At 47.5% G+C, this 19,002-nt stretch overlaps 1 protein-coding gene across 1 annotated transcript in view; it reads right to left on the reverse strand.

Annotated features, from left to right (window-relative positions):
• Window positions 1-19,002, reverse strand: part of LOC124802499 (protein borderless) — a 470,917-nt gene that overhangs the window by 63,595 nt on the left and 388,320 nt on the right. Inside the window, exon 7 of the mRNA XM_047263317.1 lies at window positions 16,337-16,555. Within this exon, the coding sequence (XP_047119273.1) occupies window positions 16,337-16,555 (219 nt within the window). The remainder of the gene's footprint in view (window positions 1-16,336; window positions 16,556-19,002) is intronic.

Here is a 19,002-nt window from a genome sequence, read left to right on the forward strand (position 1 = left end):
AATGTTGACAAAAGAACACTTGTTGTATTTTGCAGATGTACAACGTCTGAATTCTCCTCAATCCACCGTACAGGACTGGAGGAGAACGATACGCATCAAAATTACTGGACATAAGGTCCGCCTGTTATGCAAAACATTGTTTTTTCATATAGACCTAAACTTGCTTCAGCAACTTTGTGTCATCATGCGTGGGTTTTCTTTGTTTTCACCTGTAACATGTGATGATGCTTTAAGTGATAAATACTCTATGAAAATTAATCCAAGAAAACTTTTTCTCTTTTTTTGTTTTTTGTTGTCGGTACTGCAGATTTACGTTATAGGTTAACGATAACGTTGGAAGCTGAAGAATTAAAATTTGTGCTGCAACCGGCACTCGAACTTGGTTCTTGTTGGTTACTAGGCAAATATGCTGGCCACTACACCACCATAGCATTATGGCCAACGCACCTGCACCAACTTCTCAAGTCAAATACCCTCCCCAACACAAACTCCGATTCACTTCTCCCTTTATATTGTCACTATTACCAGGGCTTTCCGATATTGGAATAGCACTCCAGCACTGGACGTAATGGGGAAGTGCTGTAGTACATGTGATCATATAGATCTTAAATTTTTCCTGAGACATTTAAGTCTCTAATTTATGCACGATAAATTTATTTTAAGATCTGCACGATCACATGTAGTACAGCACTTCCCCATTACGTCCAATGCTGGGGTGCTATTCCAATGTCGGAGAGCCCTGGTAATAGTGACAATATAAGGGGAGATGTGAGCTGGAGTTTGTGTTGGGGAGGGTATTCGACTTTCGTAGTTCGTGCAGCTACGTTCCCATAATGCTGTGATGTTGCAATGGTTAGCAAATCTGCCTAATCGTAGACAAATTAGAGACTTAAATGTCTCAGGGAAAATTTAATTTAAGAGTTGTAGGTTACTGCAACTAGTAGGTTGTCATTTGCAGCTCAGTTGTATTAATGTGAATCTGGCTGGTAAGTTACCACATCGCTTTATACCTAAACGAAATACACTCCTGGAAATTGAAATAAGAACACCGTTAATTCATTGTCCTAGGAAGGGGAAACTTTATTGACAGATTCCTGGGGTCAGATACATCACATGATCACACTGACAGAACCACAGGCACATAGACACAGGCAACAGAGCATGCACAATGTCGGCACTAGTACAGTGTATATCCACCTTTCGCAGCAATGCAGGCTGCTATTCTCCCATGGAGACGATCGTAGAGATGCTGGATGCAGTCCTGTGGAACGGCTTGCCATGCCATTTCCACCTGGCGCCTCAGTTGGACCAGCGTTCGTGCTGGACGTGCAGACCGCGTGAGACGACGCTTCATCCAGTCCCAAACATGCTCAATGGGGGACAGATCCGGAGATCTTGCTGGCCAGGGTAGTTGACTTACACCTTCTAGAGCACGTTGGGTGGCACGGGATACATGCGGACGTGCATTGTCCTGTTGGAACAGCAAGTTCCCTTCCCGGTCTAGGAATGGTAGAACGATGGGTTCGATGACGGTTTGGATCTACCGTGCACTATTCAGTGTCCCCTCGACGATCACCAGTGGTGTACGGCCAGTGTAGGAGATCGCTCCCCACACCATGATGCCGGGTGTTGGCCCTGTGTGCCTCGGTCGTATGCAGTCCTGATTGTGGCGCCCACCTGCACGGCGCCAAACACGCATACGACCATCATTGGCACCAAGGCAGAAGCGACTCTCATCGCTGAAGACGACACGTCTCCATTCGTCCCTCCATTCACGCCTGTCGCGACACCACTGGAGGCGGGCTGCACGATGTTGGGGCGTGAGCGGAAGACGGCCTAACGGTGTGTGGGACCGTAGCCCAGCTTCATGGAGACGGTTGCGAATGGTCCTCGCCGATACCCCAGGAGCAACAGTGTCCCCAATTTGCTGGGAAGTGGCGGTGCGGTCCCCTACGGCACTGCGTAGGATCCTACGGTATTGGCGTGCATCCGTGCGTCGCTGCGGTCCGGTCCCAGGTCGACGGGCACGTGCACCTTCCGCCGACCACTGGCGACAACATCGATGTACTGTGGAGACCTCACGCCCCACGTGTTGAGCAGTTCGGCGGTACGTCCACCCGGCCTCCCGCATGCCCACTATACGCCCTCGCTCGAAGTCCGTCAACTGCACATACGGTTCACGTCCACGCTGTCGCGGCATGCTACCAGTGTTAAAGACTGCGATGGAGCTCCGTATGCCACGGCAAACTGGCTGAAACTGACGGCGGCGGTGCACAAATGCTGCGCAGCTAGCGCCATTCGACGGCCAACACCGCGGTTCCTGGTGTGTCCGCTGTGCCGTGCGTGTGATCATTGCTTGTACAGCCCTCTCGCAGTGTCCGGAGCAAGTATGGTGGGTCTGACACACCGGTGTCAATGTGTTCTTTTTTCCATTTCCAGGAGTGTAATACTGTGCGAAGACATTTTGCGATTGTATTTGCTATAACTTACATTTATCTTCCGCAATTCCTATTGCATTAGCAATCCCATAGGTCGTTGAGAAGCACGCACAAACATCCTGTATTTTGCAGAACTTTGTTTGTAAATAAAGCTTTTCACATTTGCTAAAACACAAAATATTGCTGTTGTGTGGCCAGTCCCAGTTGGAGTCCGCTTATTCTCGAATGAGTGTGGTGCTAAATAATAATACAGTTCGCATACTTCCTAACCCTCTCTCTCTCTCTCTCTCTCTCTCTCTCTCTCTCTCTCTCTCTCACACACACACACACACACACACACATACACGCGCGCGCGAGCGGGCACACACACTCTTCTCTCCTCCCCCGTCCCCCTCACTTTCCCTCTCTCTCTCTCTCTCTCTCTCTCTCTCTCGTCGTTTATAATCTGTTTTCTTCATGCTAATACATGCCTTCTATATACGGAAATTTTCTTTTAAGACTGTGGTATAGGCTGTTGCTGAATTTTAGAATTTTTAAAACTGTTTCTATTTTAGTTAGATGATGCTTAAAGGCTTTTGGTTGAGGTGTTCAGAAAATGTGCAACGGGAGCTGTAACTTTTTAGAGCTTCGAGGTGTTTTGAATTTTTTGTTTTACAGTCTTTGCATGCGTTTCCTATGTATTTTTTTTTTTTTTTTTTGTCCTCAGTCTACTGACTGGTTTGATGCGGCCCGCCACGAATTCCTTTCCTGTGCTAACCTCTTCATCTCAGAGTAGCACTTGCAACCAACGTCCACAATTATTTGCTTGACGTAATCCAATCTCTGTCTTCCTCTACAGTTTCTGCCCTCTACAGCTCCCTCTAGTACCATGGAAGTCATTCCCTCATGTCTTAGCAGATGTCATATCATCCTGTCCCGTCTCCTTATGAGTGCTTTCCACATATTCCTTTCCTCTCCGATTCTGCGTAGAACCTCCTCATTCCTTACCTTATCAGTCCACCTAATTTTCAACATTCGTCTGTAGCACCACATCTCAAATGCTTCGATTCTCTTCTGTTCCGGTTTTCCCACGGTCCATGTTTCACTACCATACAATGCTGTACTCCAGACGTACATCCTCAGAAATTTCGTCCTCAGATTAAGGCCGGTATTTGGTATTAGTAGACTTCTCTTGGCCAGAAATGCCTTTTTTGCCATTGCGAGTCTGCTTTTGATGTCCTCCTTGCTCCGTCCGTCATTGGTTATTTCACTGCCTAGGTAGCAGAATTCCTTAACTTCATTGACTTCGTGACCATCAATCCTGATGTTAAGTTTCTCGCTGTTCTCATTTCTACTAGTTCTCATTACCTTCGTCTTTCTCCGATTTACTCTCAAACCATACTGTGTACTCATTAGACTGTTCCTTCCGTTCAGCAGATCATTTAATTCTTCTTCACTTTCACTCAGGATAGCAATGTCATCAGCGAATCGTATCATTGATATCCTTTCATCTTGTATTTTAATTCCACTCCTGAATCTTTCTTTTATTTCCATCATTACTTCCTCGATGTACAGTTTGAAGAGTAGGGGTGAAAGGCTACAGCCTTGTCTTTCACCCTTCTTAATACGAGCACTTTGTTCTTGATCGTCCACTCTTATTATTCCCTCTTGGTTGTTGTACATATTGTATATGACCCGTCTCTCCCTATAGCTTACCCCTACTTTTTTCAGACTCTCGAACAGCTTGCACCATTTTATATTGTCGAACGCTTTTTCCAGGTCGACAAATCCTATGAAAGTGTCCTGATTTTTCTTTAGCCTTGCTTCCCTTATTAGCCGTAAGGTCAGAATTGCCTCTCTCGTCCCTTTACTTTTCCTGAAGCCAAACTGATCGTCACCTAGCGCATTCTCAATTTTCTTTTCCATTCTTCTGTATATTATTCTTGTAAGCAGCTTCGATGCATGAGCTGTTAAGCTGATTGTGCGATAATTCTCACACTTGTCAGCTCTTGGCGTCTTCGGAATTGTGTGGATGATGCTTTTCCGAAAGTCAGATGGTATGTCGCCAGACTCATATATTCTACACACCAACGTGAATAGTCGTTTTGTTGCCACTTCCCCCAATGATTTTAGAAATTCTGATGGAATGTTATCTATCCCTTCTGCCTTATTTGACCGTAAGTCCTCCAAAGCTCTTTTAAATTCCGATTCTAATACTGGATTCCCTATCTCTTCTAAATCGACTAATGTTTCTTCTTCTATCACATCAGACAAATCTTCACCCTCATAGAGGCTTTCGATGTATTCTTTCCACCTATCTGCTCTCTCCTCTGCATTTAACAGTGGAATTCCCGTTGCACTCTTAATGTTCCCACCGTTGCTTTTAATGTCACCAAAGGTTGTTTTGACTTTCCTGTATGCTGAGTCTGTCCTTCCGACAATCATATCTTTTTCGATGTCTTCACATTTTTCCTGCAGCCATTTCGTCTTAGCTTTCCTGCACTTCCTATTTACTTCATTCCTCAGCTACTTGTATTTCTGTATTCCTGATTTTCCCGGATCATGTTTGTACTTCCTCCTTTCATCAATCAACTGAAGTATTTCTTCTGTTACCCATGGTTTTTTCGCAGCTACCTTCTTTGTACCTATGTTTTCCTTCCCAACTTTTGTGATGGCCCTTTTTAGAGATGTCCATTCCACTTCAACTGTACTGCCTACTGCGCTATTCCTTATTGCTGTATCTATAGCGTTAGAGAACTTCAAACGTATCTCGTCATTCCTTAGTACTTCCGTATCCCACTTCTTTGCGTATTGATTCTTCCTGACTAATGTCTTGAACTTCAGCCTACTCTTCATCACTACTATATTGTGATCTGAGTCTATATCTGCTCCTGGGTACGCCTTACAATCCAGTATCTGATTTCGGAGTCTGTCTGACCATGATGTAATCTAATTGAAATCTTCCCGTATTTTCCGGCCTTTTCTAAGTATTCCTCCTCCTCTTGTGATTCTTGAACAGGGTATTCGCTATCACTAGCTGAAACTTGTTACAGAACTCAGTTAGTGACAGCATAATGGCTACACAGTCATACGCAACAAGGTTTCGAGATAACTATGTCGTCTTTGTTACCAAGACACCCATTTAAGATGCCAGAGCATCTCTGTTCCACTTTCCTGTGGGCTATACCGGCATGTTATCGCCCTAACATCACGTCTGTGTAACCATTCGAGGACTGCTACGGTGCTGAAATTATAATGACTTCAAATTTTGGTGCAGTATGCTAGAATCTGTCCCATTTGTGCGTGGTTTCCTTTACAGATGCAACACACTTTCACAGATCTGGTTTCCCAAAACAGCTGTGTCAATGTCCTCGTCATTAGAAACTCTCTCTCTCTCTCTCTCTCTCTCTCTCTCTCTCTCTCTCTCCCACATGTTCACTCAGCCTGCCGCGGTAATTGCGTGGACATTGTGTTGTCTGTGGTCTATGTCGATGGCCTCCCTTCCAGATAAGCATCAATCACGTGTGTGCGTCCTTGCTCAAACTGTTGGCACCATTTCACTACTGCTGGACAGGACAATGCATCTGGTTCGCATGCCGCCAGAATTTCACGGTGAATCTGTATGTCATTTAGACGTTTTACTCGCAAGACTCCTGCAGTCCTGCGTCCTTCAGCTTTGGAGCAACTTCCTAGTTGCAGCGTCATTTTAGTCGCACCCTGCGATACATCTGCTATCTGTACCGTAGGAGAGCTGTGTCTACAGGAAAGTCGCAACATGTACTCTCCTCTGAAAATGCGTCTCTTTAAGTATTTGTTTCAGCTTCCTTCATTACTATGGTGTTGCAGTTTTTTCTATGTATAGTCTGAGTCTCCACTGAGCTATGCTGCTTGACAGTAACACATCAAGTTGCTTTCGTCCTTAAATTATGTGCACCAGGGTACATATTATCAGTCAGAATAACACACAGAACAGTCTCTGATGACGCTGATAACTGTCAATCATTTTCACTCGTTTTTGGAGTTTAGGGGGTACGTGAATGGAAATAAGTTAAAACGGAGATTAACACTGTGTACAAATAGCCAATTATAAAAGTTAGTGCAGATGGTTTCTCTTTGTGGTCTCGGACGCTGGAATGCAACTGTGGAGTTTATCATATAATACGGTAGCTGTGGCTCGGTGTGTTCACACAATGGAATTAAAAATTGTGGAAAGGTGAACGACAGTCGCTTGAAAGTATCTTGTGATATGGGTATAGATTTTTGGCTGCCGGGCAAGGCTAGTGAAACTTGTGAAAAGCGGTTTCACAGTTTGACTAGTGCATTATAGAGTTCGGACTGCTGACTAACGCAGCTACAAGACATATAAGTAGGCTGTATTCATAGCTGTGCGGTGCCAAAAAGCCATTGCGGAAACACTGTACGAGGCGCCGTTAACGCTGTGTATGGCCATCACAGTGCAGGAGTGTATCGTAGAAGCCTTCTTTCAGTAGTGACAACGCATTCACCTCCGTACCCTGGGGCTTAGCATCGTTGGCTGGTGATGCGGAGCTAACGTGTAATTTTCAACAGCCTCCTTAGATTTTTTTGTGTAGAAAGCGTTTGGAGCGAGGTCCAGTCACCTTAGTGAGGCCGTATGAGTAGCTGCTCGGTAAATCAAGCAGCTAAACTGACATGCAGTCCGCCGAAACGATAACAAACAAAAAAGCTTACACCAGACTGGAAGCCACAACGCATTTTCAGGGGTTGGAGAGATGTATGGAAACCGTGAGAAACGCGGGCTTGAACATAAATGCAGATGTTATCCAAGCCTGCAGTTTGCGCTGTTACATTTGACCACTAACGGCACCTCTCCAGTGTCCTCAATACGGTGCGTACCACACGTGGTCGGAACACTGTTCTGTGTAGTTGTGAGTGCATTATGTCGGACTTAAGTGAAATCGAATGTGGCCAAATTGTTGGTGCTCGTATGATGGGTGCTTCCGTAACCAGGGAGTCGAATTGTTTAGCGTTTCAAGAGTCAGCGTATCGAAGATTTATACTGCATGCAGAGAGAGCGTAAAAACATCATCCACTGAGTCACGACATGGACGAAACTATGTGCTGAGAGACAGTGTGAGACGGTCATTGAACAGGATTTTGATGAAAAATTAGAGAACGACAGGTGCCAAAGCCACTTCAGAACTGAATGTCGCAGTTGCTCACTATGTCAGCACCGAGACAACACGAAGGGAGCTCAATAAGCTGGACGAAATGGCATCCTAAAGGTCCTCACAAGTGATTCAAATGCCCGTAACAGGAAAACGTGTGCCGAAACCAGAAAACCTGCATTTTGGAGCAATGGAAAAAAGTTATTTGGTTGGATGAGTATTGTACCTCTCTGTTCCCAACTTGTGGCCGAGTTTACAACCCAAGAATCAAAAACAGCGTGGATATGGTGACAATTTGAACAACATGGTATTCCATGGGCCCCATGGACGCTCTGCAAGGTCGCGTTACTGTCAGTCATCATGTAAGCATTTTGGCTGATGAAGGCCATCACATGGTGAAGTCTTCGTCCTCCGATAGTGACGTTGTGTTCCAGAACTCCACAACCTATGTTCACAAAGTTCGTATGAGCGTAACGATGAACTGTCGCAACTCCACATCAACAGATCTCAATATTATTCAGGTTTTATGGTCTACTTTGGAGAAAAGAGGGGGTATGACCATCCACCTCCATCAACCTTGCCTGAACTTTACACTATTTTGCAGGAAGAATCTTATAAGATTCCTATCAAAAACATACAGGACCCGTGTTTGCTGTTTTGAATGGCAGCGTGTTTCTTACACCTTATTACGCAAAGCAGGCCTAAAGTGTTTCCATGTTTTTCTTCTAACTCCTGTAATTATTACTAACAACTGCCTAGTTATTACAGCGCTTGCTCCTCCCCTTTGCTGAATGACGGATCTCTTGTGACTGCAACTGGGTCCCCTGTGGGCGGCCATTCTTCTCAGTCGCCTTGTCCCGTTCGCGGGGCAGAAAGTCTCCTCCACTCCATCGATCGGCCTCCGTTATGCAGACAGCACGTTACGTAAGCATGCAGAAGGGTCATCTCGCAGTAGACCGGCAGCAGACGCAAGAGATTTTCACCGTATAAGCTGCGCAGCGGAATCAGATGTGTAGGAAAAGTTCCCAATTCCTACGTTATTCAGTCACTCAAAAATTCATATGGGGTTATGTACAAGCATAAGCCGGTAGTTTTTCTTGTCTTGTTCTTTCGCTCTACCCATACCTACATACAAGTTCCGCACACACGTTCCACAAGCGACAGTGAGGAGTATAATAGAGAACAGGTCGTATCAAATTCGCAATTTTCATTCCTAATATGGTAATTCTCGTACTAAACGAGGAAAAAAGACTGTATAAACGCCTTTGTATTCATCGCAATTTCTCATACATATGACATGACCCCTATATGAGACATACCACAGAGACACTATAACTGCCACACAGTCTTCTTCGAATATTCATAAAAGCGTTTAGTGACAAATATTTCATCTTATTCTAAGATTTACCGTTTAAGTTTCTTGAAAATTTCCCTGATACTTTCTTGTGGGCAATAGCGACTTCTTACGACCCTTTGTACGCGTCTCTTCATTTCTCGTATGTCTGCCGTCATGGCAATTTTTTAAGAACTAACACTGGAGCGGTACAGTGTTATTCATAAGTACCTCTGGGCTTTAGGAAGACGAATGCAAGAAAACTAAAGAACATACAACACTTTGCCAAGTACTAGTAGGACTCACACACTGAGGGTTCTGTACAAGCTTAATTATGTATGAAGATAATTAATCCATTCTGGGAATCAAGAATCTCGAGCATTTTTTGCGACGTTGTTTTTTAGTCCTACTCATACAACTACACTTACAAACGAAGTTTTTTTACAGGCTACGAGCCTTCAAATAGAAATTCGTCCTTGAAATAGAAAGAAGTGTCCAAGATAGATGATATTAGGTCAGGTATTAAAATTAATTTACTACCTGTCAGACAGTTTATGTTATCGAGCAAATGAACAGCACTTTTTGTTGCTGCATAATGAGCCCTTTCTGGGCTACTTGCAGCTCTAAAAAGGGTAATAAAGGTCTTTTTTCCTCTAGTGATGGGGTTATGGACATCACTGTTCTCAAATCGTGAAGGATTATTTGTGACGAATTTCGTTAGTAAGTATGTGTAACATCGCGGTTAAAATGCCTTGCTCCTAGAAGAGGTGGACCGCTGGTGAGCAACACATATTGTCCATTTTGCCCGCTTTTGTGCAAACAATACTTTATTTCTAAGTGATACGTTACCACGTTCATTGCCCGGGATACCGACGTGACCAGGGATCCACACAAAGACCACAGAGCGGCCGCAACGAGCAAGAGTATGCAGGGACTCATGGATAGCCATCACCAGACGAGAACGAGGAAAACACTGGTCGAGAGCTCGTAAACCGCTCAGGGAATCGCTACAGATAACGAAGGACTCACCTGAGCAGGAGCGGATATACTCTAGGGCACGAAAGATGGCGACCAGCTCAGCAGTGTAAACGCTGCAGCCATCCGGCAAGGAACGTTGTTCTGAATGGTCCCCTAGAGTTAGCGCATACCCGACACGACCAGCAACCATCGAACCGTCAGTGTAAACAATTCCAGAGCCCTGATACGTGGTCAGGATGGAATAAAAGCGGCGGCCGAAGGCCTCTGGAGGGACTGAGTCCTTCGAGCCCCGTGCCAAGTCGAACCGGAGGCAAGGGCGATGAACACACCACGGGGGTGTACGCAGAGGTGCCCGGAAAGGAGGTGGAACAGGGAAAAACCCAAGCCCGGAGAGAAGCTCCTTGACACGTACGGTGATCGGACAACCCGAGCGGGGCCGACGGTCTGGCAGATGGACGACGGACTGCGGGAACAGGACACGGTAATTTGGATGCCCGGGCAAGGTAAAAACATGGGCAGCATAAGCAGCCAGTAATTGTTGGCGTCGTAACCGCAGTGGAGGGACACCTGCCTCCACTAGTATGCTGTCCACAGGGCTGGTGCGGAAAGCACCAGTGGCAAGGCGTATCCCGCTATGGAGGATTGGGTCCAGCACCCGTAACGCAGATGGGGATGCTGAGCCATAAGCCAGGCTCCCATAATCCAGACGAGACTGGATTAACGCCTGGTAGAGCTAGAACAGGGTAGATCGGTCGGCGCCCCAGCGGGTGTGGCTCAAACAACGCAGAGCATTGAGATGCCGCCAACACGCCTGTTTGAGCTGCCGGATATGAGGCAGCCAAGTCAACCGGGCATCGAAAACCACCCCCAAAAACCTGTGTGATTCCACCACTGAAAGAAGTTCGCCATTAAGAGAAAGCTGCGGCTCCGGGTGGACAGTGCGTCGCCGGCAGAAATGCATAACGCAGGTCTTGGCTGCCGAAAACTGGAACCCATGAGCTACAGCTCAAGACTGCGCCTTGCGGATAGCGCCCTGTAGCTGACGTTCAACAGCTGCAATGCCAGTAGAGCTGTAGTAAAGGCAGAAGTCGTCAGCATACAGGGAAGCGGAGACAGAATTTCCCACGGCCGCAGCGAGCCCGTTAATGGCTATTAAAAACAGACAGACACTTAAAACAGAACCCTGTGGTCCACCGGTCTCCTGGACGTGGGAGGAACTATATGAGGCCGCGACTTGCTCGCGGAAGGTACGATACGACAGAAAATTACGGATAAAAGTCGGCAGAGGACCCCGAAGACCCCATCCATGAAGCGTAGAAAGGATGTGATAACGCCATGTCGTATCATACGCCTCCCGCATGTCGAAAAAGACAGCGACCAGGTGCTGACGGCGGGCAAAGGCAGTACGGATGGCCGACTCCAGGCTCACCAGATTGTCGGTGGCGGAGCGGCCTTTACGGAACCCACCCTGAGACGGAGTCAGAAGGCCCCGAGACTCCAGTACCCAATTTAAGCGCCGGCTCACCATCCGTTCAAGCAACTTGCAAAGAACGTGAGGCTAATGGGACGGTAGCTGTCCACCTCCAGAGGGTTCTTTCCAGGTTTCAAAACGGGGATGACAATGCTGTCCCGCCATTGCGACGGAAATTCCCCCTCGACCCAAAGACGGTTGTAAAGATCGAGGAGGCGTCGCTGGCAGTCCACTGAAAGGTGTTTCAGCATCTGACAGTGGATGCCATCTGGCCCAGGAGCGGTATCAGGGCAAGCGGCTAGGGCACTGCGAAATTCCCACTCACGGAATGGAGCATTGTAAGATTCTGGGTGGTGGGTGCGAAACGAAAGGCTCCGACGTTCCATCCGCTCTTGAATGGAGCGGAAGGCCGGAGGGTAATTCGCAGAAGCAGAACTCATAGAAAAATGCTCTGCCAAGCTGTTGGCAATTTCGTCGGAGTCTGTACAAACAGCTCCATTCAGTGAGAGCGCAGGGACGCTGGCAGGGGTCCGATAGCCGAAGACGCGCCGAATCTTGGCCCAGACCTGCGATGGAGTGACATGGAGGCCAATGGTGGACACATACCGCTCCCAGCATTCCTTCTTGCCTTGGCGGATAAGGAGGCGGGCCCTCGCACGCAGCCGTTTGAAGGCGATAAGGTGGTCTATGGAGGGATGTCGCTTGTAACGCTGGAGCGCCCGCCGGTGATCTTTAATCGCTTCAGCGATCTCAGGCGACCACCAAGGTACAGCCCTCCGCCGAGGGGACCCAGAAGAACGGGGAATGGCAGATTCGGCGGCAGTAACGATGCCGGTGGTGACCGATTGAACCACCGCATCAATGTCATCAGTAGAGAGAGGCTCAATAGCGGCAGTGGAGGAGAACAAGTCCCAGTCAGCCTTATTCATAGCCATCTGCTAGGGCGCCCAGAAGAGTGACGCTGTGGTAGTGACAGAAAGATCAGAAAGTGGTCACTACCACACAGGTCGTCATGCACACTCCATTGGACATACGGTAAGAGGCTAGGGCTACAGATGGAAAGGTCAATGGCGGAGTATGTGCCATGCACCACACTGAAGTGTGTGAAGGCACCATCATTTAACAAAGAGAGATCGAGCTGCGACAATAAATGCTCAACGATGGCGCCTCGACCTGTTGCCACTGACCCACCCCACAGAGGGTTATGGGCGTTGAAGTCGCCCAATAGCAAGAAAGGTGGCGGCAGTTGGGCTACCAGTGCAGCCAGGACATGCTGCGAGACATCACCATCCGGTGGAAGGTAAAGACTGCAGACGGTAACAGCCTGTGGCGTCCACACCCGAACAGCGACAGCCTCTAAAGGTGTTTGGAGAGGGACAGACTCGCTGTGCACAGTGTGAAGGACATATATGCAGACGCCGCCAGACACCCTTTCATAAGCTGCTCGGTTCTTATAATAACCCCGATAGCCACGGGGGGCGGGGGTTCACATTGCTGGAAACCAAGTTTCCTGAAGAGCAATGCAGAAGAAAGGGTGAAGGCTGATAAGTTGGCGGAGCTCAGCTAGATGGTGGAAGAAACCGCTGCAGTTCCACTGGAGGATGGTGTTGGCCATGGCTGGGAAAGGCGTGACGGGACTGGGAAGGCAGATTACGCCGCTGGGTCACCTGCTGCCTCCAACAGAGCACCCGTGCAAATGCTATCCATTGCGTCCGAGGGACTGGCGAGATCGAGGTCCTCAGCGGACGCCAGAATCTCCACCTCGTCCTCAGACGCAGAGCTTGTAGGAAGCGGTGGGATGGGTGCCACCGCAATATCGTTGGTCTTGGGGACTTTCTTCTTTTTCTGCTTGTCGCGCTGTGCCTTTGGTGGTTCAGGCTTCATGGGCTTCACTGGGTCAGTCTCAGGGACAGACGACGACCATGAGGCCCGATGACCAGGGACTGCTGGGTGTTTCAACCACTTGCGGGCGTCCGCTTTTCCACTGGTCGGAACTTGCGAAGGAAGGTCCCCAAGGGATCCCTTCCTGGCGAGAGTAGCCGAAGAAGTCTTACACTTCTCCGGCTGGGAAGGGGGAGCTGATGTCCCCGATGGTTGGGAGGGTGTTGCTCCTGGAAAAGATGGAGCAGGAGCAACAGGGTGTGAAGTGCCCCCCACAATCAAGGGGGCTTTTGGATGCTGACCAATCATAGAACCAACCGTATGGGATGACACAGGACATGGAAGAACCGTCGTTCCAGCAGCGGCGTACGTTGACGTCATTGCCACAGAATGGAGCCGCTCGTATTTCCGTCTAGCCTCGGGGTAGGTCAGGCGGTTCAAGGTCTTATATTCCATTATCTTCCTTTCTTTCTGAAATATCCTACAGTCCAGCGAGCAGGGGGAATGGTGTTCTCCACAGTTAACACAGATAGGAGGCGGGGCACACGGAGTATCAGGATGCGAAGGACGTCCACAATCCCGACACGTGATGCTAGAAGTACAGCGAGATGACATGTGCCCGAACTTCCAGCATCGGAGGAGGGATATATGGCTTCACATCACAATGGTAAACCATCACCTTAACCTTTTCGGGTAAAACATCAACCTCAAAGGCCAAGATGAAGGCACCGGTGGCTACCTGATTATCCCTCGGACCCTGATGGACGCGCCGGACGAAGTGAACACCTCGCCGTTCTAGGTTGGCGCGTAGTTCATCGTCGGACTGCAGAAGAAGATCCCTGTGGAATATAATACCCTGGACCATGTTTAAACTTTTATGGGGAGTGATGGTGACGGAAACATCTCCCAACTTGTCACAAGTGAGCAACCTCCATGACATATGTGTTTTCACGCAGCAGAATTTTCTGTCACACTTGTAACGGATGATGAATGCAATGTAAATTGTAGTGGCAAAAATATATAATTGCAGTTTACCCATTTTCGGATGTTTTTCATTTACTTGTACTGTGAAACCTTCCATCTTGCTAAATTTCATGTTTCTAAGTCAACGGGAAGCACTATATAGGGTTTGATGATTGAGGTTGCGAGTATCAAATTAGTTGACGTAAATGGCCGTATCTTTTGATTGCATCGATCTAGAGGCTTACATTTTTTACATCGCCAAAGGACCATAGACCTTAGTTGTTGATATAAATTTCAACATGATACGTTTACCCGCTCCTGAGAAAAAGGGATCTTAACAGACTAATAGACAGACAGAGTGACAGACAGACGGACAACAAAGATATCCTACACTGATGAGCCAAAACATTATGACCACCTGCTTACCAGCTTGTGTCATCGTGTTTGGAACGAAATACATCACTGACTCTTTGTATCAAGGAACCGACAGCTTTTTGGCAGGTTTGTGGAGATATGTGCCGTTAGATGTCTACATACAGGTTACATAATTCGCATAAATAACGGATCGCTGAAACGCTGACTTGCGCACGCGGTGATGGCGCCCGATACCGACCCCAATGGTTTCCGTAGGATTTACATTAGGCGAATTTGTCGCCGAGATGACAACGTGAGTTTCCTAAAAAGCTGCTCTAACCATTATAGCACGGTTATGGCTCAGAGACATGAACAGCTATACTGCTGAAAAACGACATCGCGGAAGACGTTAAGTTTGAAGGGCTGAAGGTGGTTCGCAGCTGTTAGCGTGTCTTCGATTAGTATCACAGCTCCCACGCAAGCGCAGCAGTGTGTCTCAAATAGTATAATACTGCTCCCATCGGCCTGCGTACGTCGTGCTCCACACGTTTCGAGCCGCTGTTCACCTCGATGACGGCGTTTCTGGAGACGAGAATCGACGTCGTGTGAATGGGCCTCCCGTCGGGTAGACCGTTCGCCGGGTGCAAGTCTTTCGATTTGACGCCACTTCGGTGACTTGCGTGTCGATGGGGATGAAATGATGATGATTAGGACTACACAACGCCCAGTCCCTTAGCGGAGAAAATTTCTAATTCAGCCGGGAATCGAATCCGAGCCCTTAGGATTGACATTCTGTCGCACTGACCACTCAGCTACAGGGGGCGGACACCATCGACATTATGAAGCAAAAATGTGATCCAGCCGAAGAGCCGACACTTATCAATTGATTGACGGTCGAATTCCGATGGTACCGTGCCCAATGCAGTCGCAACTGATGATGTCGTTGGGTTAACATGTGAGCACGTAGGGGTGGTCTGCTGTGGAGCTCCGTGTTCAACAACGTACGATGTACGGAACAACGTACGATGAACGGTATGTTCCGAAACGCGTGTGCCTGCAGCAGGATTGCACTCTTGCGGCAGAGATGCCACAGATGAGTATCTATCATACTTTACAGAGCAGACAAGCTTCTGAACCCCGCGTTCTATGATGAATCGTGGACATCCAACCATTTAGTGCCTAGTGGTAGTTTCATTGTCCTTCTACGTCCAACCTCAGATGCTCACAACAGTAGCACGTGAACATTCGAGCAGCTTCGACGTATTGGAGTTAGTCGTTCAAAGGCTTTGCGTCATAATAACCTGTCCTTTGTGAAAGTCGCTTATCATATTGTTTTTCAGCATTTTCAGGCCATATGTTCGCTAGGGTGATCCTCTGCCCGCGTCTGCTCCGGTTATATACATCTGTTACCGCGTCACGTGTCCGCAACGCCACCGGTGGTCATAATGTTTTGGCTCATCAGTGTCTAAGGGTTCTGTCTTTACCGACTGAGGAACGCAGTCCTAAAAATTAGGTAACCGGATTGCATATTCATTGCTTTCCACCCTCCCTCTATCATCCATTCACTTCATGTCGACAGATTTAATTCAATTGTAAGGTAAAATGGTTTATGCATGCGTCTATTTTCTTAGCCTGTGCAAACTAACGTTGTTAGCTGCAGTACACGGCAGCTGCACCACTACGCGTGTAGCTGTAGCGAGAGAGAGAGAGAGAGAGAGAGAGAGAGAGAGAGAGAGAGAGAGAGGGGGGGGGGGGGAGGGAGAGATAGAGAGAGAGAAAGAGAGCTGCTTACCCGGAACCAGACGATGGTGGGCCGGTGGGCCTCGTCGCCGTCGATGGCGTCGCACGGCATGACGACGGAGTCTCCGGCTCGCCGCAGGTACAGGTTGTGGGGCCTCACCGTGAAGACGGGCGGCCGCTGCACGATCACCATCATGGGCGGACTAGGGCCCTCAGAGCCCAGCTCGTTGGTGGGCGTGCACGTGTACCTGCCACCGTGAGACTCGTCCACCTGCGAACAGTATCCTGTCTTAAGCAGGAATTACACGATACCGTATACACAGGTCTGCACCAGCGCCCCGAGCGTTCAAGTCTGGAAGTGACATATTTTTCGTTAGCCCTTATTACACGGTACACCTAACGTGTAAGTTTGCACCAGTGCTCTAAGGTATGTATTCGCACTGCAGACGTATTTAAGTCGTTGGGTGTGAATGTTGACATTTTTTTGAAGCTGATGTTCATTTATACTGAAATTTCTGAGAGGTCTAGCTTCGTATTTATTAAGCATTTATTTTTATCCCGTGCAACTAGAATGAAATTAGGCCTACGTTATGATTATACAGAATTATGAACCGAAGCTTTCATTTCAGGCTATTATCTGTGTTAACGCTTCATAGCATTTTAGACATGCAGGACTCAATTATCTACGCAGCATTTGCCCCGATAGTTTTCCCCTTAGTTGTTAGGAGAAGGGCAGAACCACGACGTAATGTCAGGAGTAGGAATCGTATTCGATCTTGATTGGGTGGCACTTTTGTTACACGCCCGTACGCAAGATTTCCACACTCCTAAACATCCCTAAGTCCACTGTTTCCGATGTGATAGCCAAGTGGAAACATGGACACGCACAGCACAAAAGCGTACAGGCCGACCCCGTTTGTTCACTTGCAGAGACCGCCGACAGTTGAAGAGGGTCGTAATGTATAATAGGCAGACATCTATCCAGACCATCACACAGGAATTCCAAATTGCATCAGGATACACTGCAAGACAGTTAGGCGGTAGGTGAGAAAGTTTGATTTCATGGTCGAGCGGCTGATCATAAGCCACACATCACACCTGTAATTGCCAAACGACGCCTCGCTTCCTGTAAGGAGCGTAGACATTGGACTATTGAACAGTGGACAAACGTTGTGTGGAGTAACGAATCACGGTACACATTGTGGCGATCCGATACCAGGATATGGGTATGGCGAATGCCCGGTGAACGTCATCTGCCAACAGTAAGATTCGGAGTCGGTGGTGTTATGGTGTGGTCATGTTTTCATGAGGGGGCTTGCACCGCTTGTTGTTTTGCGTGGCACTATCACAGCACAGGCCTATATTGATGTTTTAAGCATCTTCTTGCGTGCCACTCTTGAAGAGATTCAACTGAGGGATCGCGATTTCATCTTTCAACACGATCGAGCACCTGTGAATAATGCACGGCCTGTGGCGGAGTGGTTATTGTTAATAACACTCTTGTAATGGACTGGCCTGCACAGAGTCCTGACCTGAATCCTATAGAACAATTTTGGGATATTTTGTAAAGCTGACTTCGTGTCAGGCCTCACCGACCGGCATCGATACCTCTCCTCAGTGTAGCACTTCGTGAAGAAAGGGCTGCGATTCGCCAAGAAACTTTCCACCACCTGATTGAAGGTATGCCTGTGAGAGTGGAAGGTGTCTTCAAAGGTAAGGGTGGGCCAACACCGTACTGAATTCCAACATTATCGATGGAGGGCGCCACGAATTTGTAAGTCATTTTCAAAAATGGTGCAAATGGCTCTGAGCACTATGCGACTTAACTTCTGAGGTCATCAGTCGCCTAGAACTTAGAACTAATTAAACCTAACTAACTTAAGGACATCACACACATCCATGCCCGAGGCAGGATTCGAACCTGCGACCGTAGTGGTTGCTCGGTTCCAGACTGCAGCGCCTAGAACCGCACGGCCACTCCGGCCGGCAGTCATTTTCAGCAAGGTACTTTTGATCACATAGTTAATGAAGGAGTTTAGGCCCGAAGATCCACACAAATTTAGGAACTTCGTCAGAATGTATGTGCCTTGTATTGACAAGCAGCTGCCGATCATATATGACGGACGGCCAAGAAAACAGTAATGAGGGAAGCTATTTCACAACAGTGCGACCACAAAGGTGCAAAACGGCTTTTAGAGTGCTCACTGTTCGGGGCCGGCACAGTTCCTCTAACTCTTGTGGCTTTGTCTCAACATTATCCTTCCTGCCATTCGGAAATAGTACAAGAGATCCAATCAAATCAAACACGTGCGGTACTTTCACTTGTAATTACATGTAAGTTTACGTAAAACATATATATTAAGTAGCTGACATTTGTAGACGTACCTTATTACTGTACAACCTACCTATCATATGAACAATTTTCCTTGCTGTGTGCCTCAATAAGCACCCTTATATTTTCTTTGTTCCATTCCATTTCTACAAGAAGAAGCTATCTTTAGATATACAGACGTTCTCAACAGCTATACAAGAAAGAAAATTTTCATTTGTTTTTATCCGGAATTTAAAAAAAAATTACTCGTTGCAATATGTGTAGAAAATCTCGCGCAATAGCGAAAAACGTCCACAAGAGCTCAGTATTTCCCGTCTGCTGCCCACCAAAAAAAAAAAAAAAAAAAAAAACAAAGACAAGCAGAGAGCCGACTCCAAATACTGCAT

The sequence above is a fragment of the Schistocerca piceifrons genome, chromosome 6 (genome assembly GCF_021461385.2).
Source record: "Schistocerca piceifrons isolate TAMUIC-IGC-003096 chromosome 6, iqSchPice1.1, whole genome shotgun sequence".
Taxonomy (NCBI): Eukaryota; Metazoa; Arthropoda; class Insecta; order Orthoptera; family Acrididae; genus Schistocerca; species Schistocerca piceifrons.